The 12,321-nt window shown below is 37.8% G+C and overlaps 1 protein-coding gene across 2 annotated transcripts in view; it reads left to right on the top strand.

Moving 5' to 3' along the window:
- The window catches only part of si:dkey-262k9.2, a 43,295-nt gene that overhangs the window by 18,657 nt on the left and 12,317 nt on the right, over positions 1-12,321 (top strand). For both annotated transcript variants that reach the window (XM_037546440.1, XM_037546441.1), the window contains exons 3-8: positions 5,089-5,140; positions 6,962-7,006; positions 7,392-7,418; positions 7,962-8,033; positions 10,063-10,131; positions 11,816-11,858. In XM_037546440.1, the coding sequence (XP_037402337.1) occupies positions 5,098-5,140; positions 6,962-7,006; positions 7,392-7,418; positions 7,962-8,033; positions 10,063-10,131; positions 11,816-11,858 (299 nt within the window). In that variant the 5' untranslated portion in view covers positions 5,089-5,097. The remainder of the gene's footprint in view (positions 1-5,088; positions 5,141-6,961; positions 7,007-7,391; positions 7,419-7,961; positions 8,034-10,062; positions 10,132-11,815; positions 11,859-12,321) is intronic.

Raw genomic sequence — 12,321 nt, 5'->3', positions numbered from 1 at the left:
TTCCGTTTTTATTCTGTGGAACAGTTTATCACAGCCCTGGACTGCTAATAAAGCTCTATTGGTCCCAGGTGGGAATCCTCCCCACACAATGTTGATTTTCTTCCATTTTTTATTTGCTCAGGTCCTCTGCCCTGTGGTCTGCTGGACCATGTCCTTAGAAATCTTTTTGTGAACTGTTCCAGTCTTATGCGCTTCAATAGCCTTACGTCTATGGTCCATGTCAGGGAATGTATTTGAGGTATTTGGGTATATAATGCTGAATAGTGGTGTTATGAAGAGGTAACCAAACGTATGTTACATTCATTTAATCATAGGAGAAAAAGAGCTTTAGCTAATATCCACGTATCACAACAGGCCCTCCAAGTAGTATTTGCAGGAATTTGCAATCTCATGATCGCAACAGTTTAAACAAATCGAAGCAATCTTCTCAGCATTTGCAATCAAGATTTGCAGATCTTGCAATTTGGTCTATTATTCTGCACTAAACATGTAAATGTGTGAAGTGCTTTCGGAATGAATTAAGCAGCTTCTTTGCTACTCAGACCACCCACGCATACAGTGATCTGATATATATCTGATGTCTTTTCTGCATGTCCATCTGAACAGGCTTCTGTGGTTTTTGAAAGCAGCTGCCTGCCCTATGCACTGTCACTGAGGCTTCCATAGCAATGTGGATGATGGACGTGTTTGCATGTGTTTATTGATGTGAAGCATATGAGCAGCTGGGTTATGTCAGTTCAGAGTCGCTCAAGTGCTTTATTTTAAATGTGCTTTACATGTGCTTTAAAAGTGCTTTACATACAATGTACAGATTTTCTGAATATTTCCACGTGTATATAGAGAACATGTTCATTTGGCAGTGTATACGTGGTTGATCTATCTGTACTTTACTGTAGTGGCCAGTTTTCATAACATCACACTGACATAAAATGTTTAAAAAGATTTGAGACTTTTTAAAATGGTGTTAAATTTTTTTATTGTTTTATGTATTTTTTTAATCAAACATATTAGCCTAGGTAGAGACATCACCCTAGACCTCTTAATTATATATGTCACTGTCCTTACAGTGGAGTATAAAAGCTTAAGACCACAAAGAGAATTTGTTGGTTTTTCATATTATCCTGGATATAAACAACAGAGAGTTTTGTGAGTAATTTAAAAACAAAGAAAACGTGTGCCGACTAAAATGAAATAGAAGCATTTTAACCAGTGGTCTGGCATTTGGAATCCACTGTACTTTGTATTTTAAGGATCTTACTAGTTTATTAGGCACACATTAAAGCACTTGACTGTAATTTTAACAAAATGTCATATAATTTAACATACATACTACTTCTTCACCAGTATGAGCAAAACTATCACACTTCACAGTCTTGTTAACTCCATCAAACTGAACATCTTGCTGTGCTACATTCAGAAACTATTAATCTCAAGACAAGTTATGGCACGTGCACGTCCATGCAGGCCAAAATGAAAGGTATCACAGTAAAGAAGCTGAACTTGCTGTGTGCTGGCAGGTTTCCTATGACTATATAAAAGATGCATGTGAATTGTTTTATTGTTGGATGCACTGAGCAAAAGCATGAGCTCATTCAAAGCACATCTTGGATCAGTAAGTACTTAGAAATGTGTCTATGCCACTGTGTTTTCATAGGCAAGAACATACTTTGTGAAATGAACTATAGAATAAACATTTTGTGGATGTTTGGGTTTGTTAGGTCAGTTCTAATGCAACAAGAAGTAGAATATTCATACCCCCAAAAAATAATGGTATGATACCCGAATAGTGATTCAAATACAAGTATCTGGAATAGTTTACTGAGTATTTGAGTAGCTGTCAACACCCCTAATTCTCACAGCTGTACACTAGTCTTGACTGTATGTACACTTTCTTGTACAAAGACACAGATGCACATGCACAAGCATGCCTGCACACACATGTGCAACAATTCCCATAAGGTCAGGGTTCACTTCAGTTCTCCAGCATGGGAAAACTGCCATCAGCAAATGTCTGGCTAAAGCATTACATATGCCAGTAACAGTGTGCATAGTGCAGGTGCAATACAGCTCTAGCACAATTTCCTTACAAAGTGAGTGTCAAGTTGCTGAACAAAGCAGGTCGCTTGACGTGGAGGCCCAGCAATATCATTCACCATCAGGAAGTGCAGCTTGACACAATAGGCATCTGTAACAATAGCATGTGTGAAGGAGAGGGCTAAATTGGGGAAGTTGGTCGAGCTCCTCTTGAGGATGAAGAAAAGGAAATTCTGCAAAAAAAAAATTACAAGCTGACACTGTTGTGTGGCTATTTTTGAACATTTCCACGGTAAGATTTAGGAAGAGGTATTTCCCAGCCATCCGGGAACAGAGAGAGAGAGAACTAAACAGGGCTGATTGTAACAGGGATGAGGCAACGGAAACTCAGCTTGGCCAGCTGTGGGTCGTACACATCTGCGTAGGCTATTAAGTAGAAGAGGTGGCACAAGAGAGAGTTCAAACATTCTGTGGGAAAAAAAGTAGCTGAACTCATCTAGTAGCCAGAGTTAGAAAGAAATCAGTGGGCAGCTACAGTTCATTATCACTGCGCTCATCTCCAGTATGCGTGTTTATGTACCCACAGTGAACCACACGCATGGGTGTCGGAAAATAAGTGTGGTTTAGGCCATAAGAACATAATTATATAAGACCTCACATGCCTCGTCTGACATGCAGAGACAAGAAAGGAAAACATATGATGACGCTTCTTTCTGCTAGTGCTTCTATAAGATTTTTAACAGTACATTTATACTAAGCTAATGCTGCTGCTGGATGTTCTAGATGTTCTCGAGCCCTGGCATACAGCTTCTGTTGTTTTGTCTTTTTCTAACAAAAATCAGTTAGGCTACCATTTCCTTTTGCAGACAGAACTTAGAGCTTTCAGAATCAGGCCTAAAGTGCTGTTTTTGGCAAGAACGTAGTCCCACCCATACGAAATCACATGTCACTTTCAAAATATTGTAGTGACTAATCTAATTTCCAAGGGGGGTGGTTCACATTTCAAAGCCCAGACCCAGATCTGAACCAAGGTTCAGGTTTATGAAAAACATGATAGTTAAAACATAGATAAAGACATGGATAGGTTTGTTTTCGCATTACAATTTAGTGAAAACACTAAAGAACTTTACATTGCATCACATATCTGTGTCCTGTCGTCATCGCCTATGTGGGCTGTGTTTCCTTTTTACTTGACATTGAGTGCGTTAACTTAATATGCATCAAATAGTCTGATAACTGCAGAAAATCTGATTTTGTCAGCAATCTGATCAACACATTTACTTAGAGTTGAGTAATCAGATAATTGAGAAACTGCTGGCCTACATGAGTCAGGCAGTAATTGGATTTCTGCTTTGCAACCAGCCAAGAACTTCTCAGAAGAAGATGTGATGTAAATGTAATGTAAAACTTCAAACTTCATGCCAAAGCAACATTGTGCTACTTTACCTGAAAATATAAAAATTTGTCATCTAGAAAATTTAAAAAAATTATTTATTTTGCCAAGCATGTAGTTGTTTTCAGCATCACTCCAAAAATGTTTTGCTGCATCTCGTGGCAACGGCTGTTTTCACTCATGCATAGACTGAGAAATTTGAAAGAATTCAGAGTAAGAGTTTAAATGCACTGAGAAATCTGGTTACTGAGCTAAAATCCAGCCTCTTCATCAGGTTTCTTTAACAAATTTCTAGACCTTGCTCTGATCTAAGAAATGGGAGCATGCTGTTTACACATCTATTTGAATAACCAGTTAACTGCAGAAATCTGATTATGATTGTATTTTTTAATGCATGTAAACAGACCTATTGCTTAGTTTGTAGAGGAGTGTGTGTCTGATGTCAGGATGTTTTCAGTTCAGTGTACAGCCTTTTCTGTTTGAATGGACAAAATGAACATCATCTTTCTCATCCTTTCAGAAAGTAAGACTTCTTCTTTTGATTGGAAAAAATGTCCATCCTTTGGTCCACACTGTCATCCAAGACACCTTTTACACTAGTCATTTTGGTTTGGACTAAACTAAAATATCTAAGAGTCCAGACCAAATAATGTAGGTGTGAAAGCCCCCTAAGGCTCTCAGTTTAGCTCCTGAAGGCCTCACCAATGAGAAAGGTTATATCTACCTTGATACCAGGATAAAAATTCCTAACTGAATAACTTCACGATTACAGCTTTTGTTTCCACCAAGCACTGCAAATGTACTAATTGAGTATACTAATTTAGACATCGTAATACTTAATTAGTGCTACTGCAAAAGTAGAGTTTAAATACAACAGGATTGATGATTCAGTTGAATAAAAGATTAAAAATTAAAAATTATATTATATAATTACAGGTTATTTTAGTTCCCAGAAATCACTGTGTCTTCTCTGGAGGCCTAAAAGATCCTGAGAGTCAATAGAGATAGAAGTCAATGAACAGGATCTAAAGCACGAACCATTGAAATTATGGCACAGATCAAGACTAGGTATAAAAACACTGGGGTATTCCATTATTTCTTCAGCAGAACAAACAGCAGAGACATTGATTAACTTCCCACTAGTGCTCTTTTGCTCAATCATGCTGGTATTTGGCCAACTAAGCCTAGAGATATGGGTTGGATCACCTCCACCTACACATGTCTGACTGGCCAAAAAAACACACCGCACACACTTCACAATTCCTGCTGAGTACTGTGGGAAATAGAGTCCTGTGGGAGCATGTCAAGTCACAATACAGTGACATTTCAACAAAGTTTCCCACTGAGTCTGCTTTCTGGATACTCTGGTAAACAGAAATAGAGGTGACCTCATCCTAAAAGTACAGACTAAACCGCACTGGCAAATCATCAGCCCAGGTTGCTTTTCAACCAAACAGCACCAAACATACCGAAAAAGATGATAATCATCAGGTGTGACTCATCACAAATGTGGTGAGACCAAAGAAAGTTCACTTTCAGACCAAACCTATGATGTTTAGAGTATAATGTTTCAGACAAAACAGATTGTGCAATCTGTAATGTGAACTTTTATCTGTATCTTGAATAGTCACGACTTGTAAAACTGTTTGTTTACTTTGCAGACTTGGAAAATGTTGCGGTTATTCTTGCTGGGTTTGATCCTCACAGCCTCAAGTAAGTTCACTCTGTCTAAACCATAGCAGTCTACAATATTACTGTCTTGAAGGATTTAATGATTTTGGACCCTGATGATCAAAACAGACTCTTTCTCACTATAGCTCTATAGATCAACAAGCATCTCAACAAATAACTGTTAAATTAGCTTTTAGTTACACTAGCATCATTTACAGTTTCATTGTGACATCAATAACCTACATTACAGTATGTGTTCTCCTACAGCATATTCAGTAATAATAACAATTACAATAACAATATGATGCCTGGATGTAAAAGATAACAAGTGCCACAGTTTAGAAGTGTGGTAATTGAAAGAGGCCACTTTTTTCTGTAATTTACACAGGATATTTGTAGGGTATCTTAGTTTCAGAGTGCTGAAACATGACAGAAATTCTCGTTTTAGCGTCAACAGAGTCATGACTAAAAATATAGTATATCAATGTAACAATGAAATATCTCATGGTTTGTGATCACATTTCCTACAGACAGCCTGTAGAGTGAAAAAAAGAACAATCCTAAAATAGAACCTTGAGGAACTCCAAATGAAGCACTACATTTTATAGATGAACACAACAGTCAAAACACAACAAGAAACTGCCTCGCTGTCAAACCATTTGTTAAACCATTCAAAGACAAAAGTTAAAGTTAATGGATCATGATCTTGTGATCAACTGTATCAAATTCTACACCAAGATTCCAGTAGGACCTTGTACCTTTGTGTTAAATTTAATCTGGAATTCTATTGGACTGAGTTAAGATGACATGAGATGAAATTAATAATGGCTTAAGATTTTTTGCTCCCCTTTTAGACAGTGAGGCTGGGCTGCACTGTATATGCGTAGACTCGTAATTAAACCTGTGCTCCTAAGTCTTTAGTAAGCCTTTAATAAGTCATTAGTTGACACTACTTAGTTTCAAACTATTATTCCACAAAATTCAGTTGCATCACTAATCTGTAAGTAATCTCATTGCTAATTAATGTGTGCACAGCAACAAAAGCCAAAGCTGTCATCTAAACATAATGATGCCAAAAGATGGCAAAGTCAGAATCAAACAACAAACATGCTGTCCTGGAAACATGAACAACAACTTGAGCTGACTGCATTCCATGGAAAAATATCAACCGAATAAAATCAAATTGAATACCTAGGTCATTGTTTACTTGTTTATTTTTCCACAAGTCTTTGCAACAACTGAACATTCAACTATTTAAACAATGTTTTCTAGCCAACCAAAATCAACATCAGCATCCAAATTTCACCAATTTGCAGAGTCTCACTGAACTGGAGTTATGGGTGTTAGCTTTTTGTTTGGAACTGAAATATAAACTCACGTGTTTTGGATCAATTTCCCAGACAGGGATTAAACCTAGTCCTGGACTACATAGCATCCTCAATGGAGATGTTCCATTGGAAGGAACTAAGGCTAGGCCTGTTCAGGAAAATGACTCTTTGTGTTTATTAACTACACTATCTTAGTGACCAAAGTAATTCTAGCAACTAGCCTGTTCTACTAGGGTCATATATGTTTAGCAGTATATATGTAGTATATATGTAGTTCCCGTTGGTTTCGCCAACACTGCTTGTGGGTAGGCATAAATATTTAGTAGACTAAATATTTAGTCAATGTAAAAAAAACAGTTAGTGTTGTGTAGCTTGTTTTAATGTAATGAAGTTTGAACATGAACTAAGTAAATGCTTCGGTTATCACTAGCCTGTGTTTGAACTTGCAGTAGCTTATAGCTGGTGCAATTGTCCAGTCATGACTTGGTTCAAAATATCTGTATGTTTTGTTTTTCCTCTTCTTTCATCTGTTTAGCTGTTAGTCAGAAGTCAGAAGAACCTGAAGGTTCAGCAGATGGAGGTAGGATCATCCTCACATCCCTCTTTTCTCTTAGCTAGCAAACTTTTAATAAATACTTTTTTTCTCACATACCCGAAAGTTTTTATCTCTAGGTAAAATGGAGGTTATTAATATTTGTTATAAAGTTAATCATTTAAAATTTAGAATGCCTTATTTCACCTTTCCCAATAGAATTGGAAAAGGTGCTTTGATATGAATGCATACACTTACAACTTGATTTTAAGCAAGAACATAATGGTGAAGTGGCAAGCTTTTATTAATGACACTCTGTATCTCTCACTCTCTGTCTCTTTGTCTCAATCTTTCTCTCTCTCTCGCTCTCTCTCTCTCTCTCTCTCTCTCTCTCTCTCTCTCTCTCTCTCCTGTCCTACTCATCCATCCACAGATGATGAAGAAGACGAGGATCCAGCCGGTAAGCCTTCTTTAGCAGCGGCAGCAGATGCAGCATGAAGACAGGTTGTTACTGTAAGGCCAAACCAATGCACCCGTCACATTAATTCCTGAAAGCAATCAATTAGCCTCTCCCTGCGGAGCCTGGCTGATGGGCCTGGCGCTGTCGTCTCTCTGCTTAATGCGCACTCCACCATTCAGGCCTCCGCCGCCTACTGCTGTCACTCTTCATCTGCAGGATGATTGCCTTCTGATAGAATTACTGAGCTGTTAAGAGAGGCACTGCTCACCCTCCAGTTCAGCCGAGACAGGCCAAGTTCAGGCTGGAGGACTGTGGAGGAAAGTGAAATTACCTTCAAAATGAATGAGGAGCTCGGATTTTTAGACCTAAGAAGAACATTCCCAAGAAACCTAAACTGAAAGAAAGAAATTGATAATTACTTTAAGAGGCTTTAAACTGAATGTGTGTGGATGGAAGCCTTTACTCGAGAGTGTGTGTATGCTCTATGTTCCTGTTTGAGCATTTTAATGTTTTTTTAAGTTATTTCATGTTTGTATGTTTCAGGATTAAGTTCTGGAACAGAGGAATTGAAGAATGAAGAGCGATCCTTAGGAAATAAGTTCACAGGAGATGATGGTAAAATAAATAAATAAATACATGTTTAAAAAAAAATCTTAAGTCAACATTGAAATCTGATTTGATTGCATTTTATTCATTAAAAAAAATCATATGAAGCCAAACATAAGGCCACATGTTCTTGGATTTTTTTGGGAAAAATAGACCTCTGAAGTCATTTTTGCACCATGCCCATATTAGGAACTCTGGGTCTAAGCAGTTCTTCTTTAAGCAAAAAGTCAAACTGTATTTTCAAAAAGCCATTGCTATCGGACCATGTTGTAAACTAAAATGTTTCAAACCTAAAGTATCGTGCTGTGTATTGTGCTGCTTTTTCCCTAAAGTATCATTGGAGTCTCTGAATTATGAGGTCATTCAAAAGTGAAATTACAAATGTGGCTAAATTTTTTCTAACACTGCTGCTCATGGAACTAACATCACAAGACTGGCAATCTCGCCACCAAAGTACCCACTACCTACCAATAAGTTTCATCAATTATGGCAGTTAAGTTGCTTTGGCAGCCCACAGTCTGAGTAGTTTGGAGGTTTATAGTCTGGCTTTGCAGCCATTGAAAACACCCAGACAATAAAAAAAGGTCTTGGAAATTGCAACATTAAACCACAGCATATTTTGGCCTATTGATAACAAATGATGTCCAGTTTGAGTGGCCATTCAAATGTATTGTAGTTTGTAATGCTACATTGCCCCATGGGGAGAGATGGATGCTGTGTTGGAACACTTGGTGGAGTGAAGCTACACTTAGGCTACATTTACACAGCAAGTAAAAGTGGCCCAAATCCAGTCTTTTTTCTTATATGTGACACAGATGTGTTGTCTGTGTGTCAAAATGCACTGAATCTGACATTTTCAATTCTGATTTGAGACACTTTCATATGTGATACTGAAATCCGATACACACCCAGTCTGCTGCAATGCGACTCAGTCTGAACAGCCAGATCGGAATTCATTCAACTTTTACGACAATCCAACTCCACATTTGTCATAATTTCATGATGCTGAGACTCAAACATTTAGGCTGATGCTTTGGTACCAAAAAATTAGAAGAGACGTATCACTGCTCCGTGTTCAAAGAGGTTTCAAATTAAACAGCCAAACGCAGCCGGATGAGGCCCGAGGCTGCAGCGTCAAAAAAAGTTTAAAGAATTTGAGGACATTGACCAAAGAAGTGACCATAGCTGAATAATGTGGCCTTTTTATGGTGAACTCAAACACATTCTGGGTGATGAGCCCTGGTGTCAACCTTTGGAACTTTATAATCTCTCCTGTGAGGCTGGCGAAGATGAAACTGAAGCTCTGGGAGTGACTGTCATTCATTGAACGTCATGATTGTTTGCCTCTGGATGAGCCACGTGAAGCATTGTTCTTTACTGCATACAGGTCAGTTTAGGAGCTGATCTGTTCAGACTGATGTCGCATACAGATCACATTTAAAACATAATGTGAACAGCCAAACAAAAAAAATGGATCTGGGGAGAAAATCAGATGTGAGCCACTTTTACCTGCTGTGTAAACCTAGCCTTACACACTTCGTCTTGCAGCCATTCAAATGTTTGGGAGAAGAACAGTGTGTTTGAGTGTGTTTCAGTGTATCAGAGTCAGTAAGGATTTATTATTGATTGAATTGTTGACTTTCATGTTTTTTGTTACTTTCCTGAGCAACAGCTGATCCGGGAAAATGACTTGCTAAAAAGAAAGGGAAATCTGTCTTTCTCACAGTGAAAAATCACTAAGATGCTCCCCATGTGGGCATAGTATCAACTACAAAATGATAAACAACTTCAAAGGTCTATTAATCTATCAGTGCTCCGCTCACAGTTGTGTTTACAGAATGTTGACAAAAATCTCTTTCAATATAATGGAAAAATTCTCAAAACTCATTTTCTTATCTATATACTTAAATTTACAGTGTTGTTAGTTTCACATTTATTTTGAACATGTGTGAAAGATCACACTGTTATACTAGACCAGGTGGAGTGTTTTTGTCATGTAATCAAGTTAACATGCCTGTGTCTGGTTCACTTCTTGTAGATGGATCCACCACAATAATCATCATTGCAGCAGTGAGTGTGGTTGCCGTGGCTGTCATAGCTATCATAGGTATGGGACACACATAAACGGTTACACTTTTAGCAGCGAGCTGCAGCTAAGCTCTTTGACACTGGACTGGACTGGACTGGCTCATAGATTTAGTCTTTAAAAGACTAAGAACGTGCTGACAAAAGACTTGCCTGCAGTGCAAAATCTAAAAAGGAACCACAAATTTAAAAGGGAAAAAGAAAAAAAAACTGGACACCACTAGAATCATTTTCTTTACATAGTACATACATATGCCTGTGAGGCTGTGAACCATTAGGTAAAAACTGAACAAAAATAGTACTGTGCTATATTTGTCTATATTAATTTATATTGGTTTGTTTGGATTCCAAACTTTATAAGTCCTTTTTACAAGTAATTATTTATTCCAGTCATTCTTGGACTAGGTTAATATGCCTATTCAGAATAGCTAACATAGCATTTAGCATGGTTGATAAACAATGTCGTGATACAGCAATGCGATAAACAATGTTGTACTACAATTTTAATGATGTAGCGCCACATGAGGTGAAGCACAAAACAAACAGACTGAATGTCTTTAAATGCATATGATCCAATTCTTTGCTTCACACAGAAACAATGACACTGGGCTACTGTTGTTTGGTTCTTCAGAAACCAAACGTTAAGTTCTTCTTTGTAGCTCAGTTTGAGCTGAATTTAGAGATTTTTTAATCGTTTGGCATTTGTAAAAAAGTTCTGATGCTGGAAAACAGCTGCTCTGTCATCTTGGTTGTTATCATGTCAACAGTAGGGGTGACCGTCATTGGTCACTGAGTTTGCTGTGGCATTCTGTACAGTTTTGCTCACCCAGACACTTACAGTAGAAATGGTACAATGATGGCCAATAGTGGTAGCAAATGTCCCAATTGGGAACTTTTAATGATGTAGACTATATTGATGTTACCATATGAGAGGTAGATATTCATACCTTTTCATCTCCTAATGTTTTAAAAAAGAAAAATAAAGATAAGTCTGGTTTCTGCATGGTGTATTTCATACAAACGTGACTAACTAATATAAATAACTAAAGGTGTTGAGTGTACCACCCACTAAACTGTCATGAGGGGTACCCGTGACAGTTTATTAACTTCCGTCTGAGGGTGTACATTGTGTACTCACAGCAACCATGCTTAATGCTAATGTTACCTTCAGAGCAGACAGTGAGATACCATCTGTAAAATGTAAGCTAATTATTCTATAAACATCTGTAGAAAAATGAACATTATTGACAATGTAGGAAAAAAGACATCAGGTGTGAAAAGCGGCAGAATCTGTAATTCTACACTGCTAAAAAAATAAAGTTTCTGTGAGGGTAGATTTGTTAAATAAACATTACCTCAAAGGTACAGCAGTGGTTTTAAGGTCCAACTGTCCACCTTCATTTTTTTTTTTCTTTCAGGTGAAAAGTACAGATTTGTACCTTTTCATAACAGAATTATTTAAAACAGAACAGTAAAATAAAAGCCTGGTGATGATAATAAATGATGAAATATAAAATTTAATTTCAGTGGATTATGATACAGTTATGTTCCCTGACTAAAAGTACTGGGATGTACCCTTGTTACCCCAGTAACAAAGGGAGTACTGCCCCAGTGACAGTTTAGTACCTTTTGTTCCGATAATGAAACACTAGAAAAGTTTAGTATTGCCTAAAATTTAACACTTTTTTTTATTATTTCTCCCACAGCGATTGTTTTGTTCAGACGTCATCTGCAAAACCGGGAACAAGGGTGAGAACTGTTTTGCATCTTTATGGCTACTTTCATACTGACTTATACAGGAACACAAGGCTCCTAATATGGAAACAACTCTTTGCCATGAAGAGCCGTCTGTATGTGTGTGTGAGAAGCGTATTGCTAATCTGCTGAACGACTAAAGAAAGCATAGCGAAATTACTTCCAATCCCGCAGCGAGATGTGTACATATTAATTTCCACACATGGTCCCTGCTGCCAGTGCAGTTAAGAAGGATTTGGCAGTAGCTGGTGGAAAAAAGCAAGTATTTGCTAAAGCTGGCGCGATTCAGCGCCGACTTTCAGCTGGGCTCGTTTTTGTTCTTGTAAAGTCTTATTGAGCTGTGCACCTGAGCCTTCAAGAGCACTGAAATCTAAAGTGACACATCAGTGCCTCACTCTTGTGAGGAGCTTCACAATCTCCGTTTTTCCACTCACCTCATCGACATGGGCAGCCAGAC

The sequence above is a fragment of the Pygocentrus nattereri genome, chromosome 17, assembly GCF_015220715.1.
Source record: "Pygocentrus nattereri isolate fPygNat1 chromosome 17, fPygNat1.pri, whole genome shotgun sequence".
Lineage (NCBI taxonomy): Eukaryota > Metazoa > Chordata > Actinopteri > Characiformes > Serrasalmidae > Pygocentrus > Pygocentrus nattereri.
This window is presented reverse-complemented; position numbering and strand designations above follow the sequence as displayed.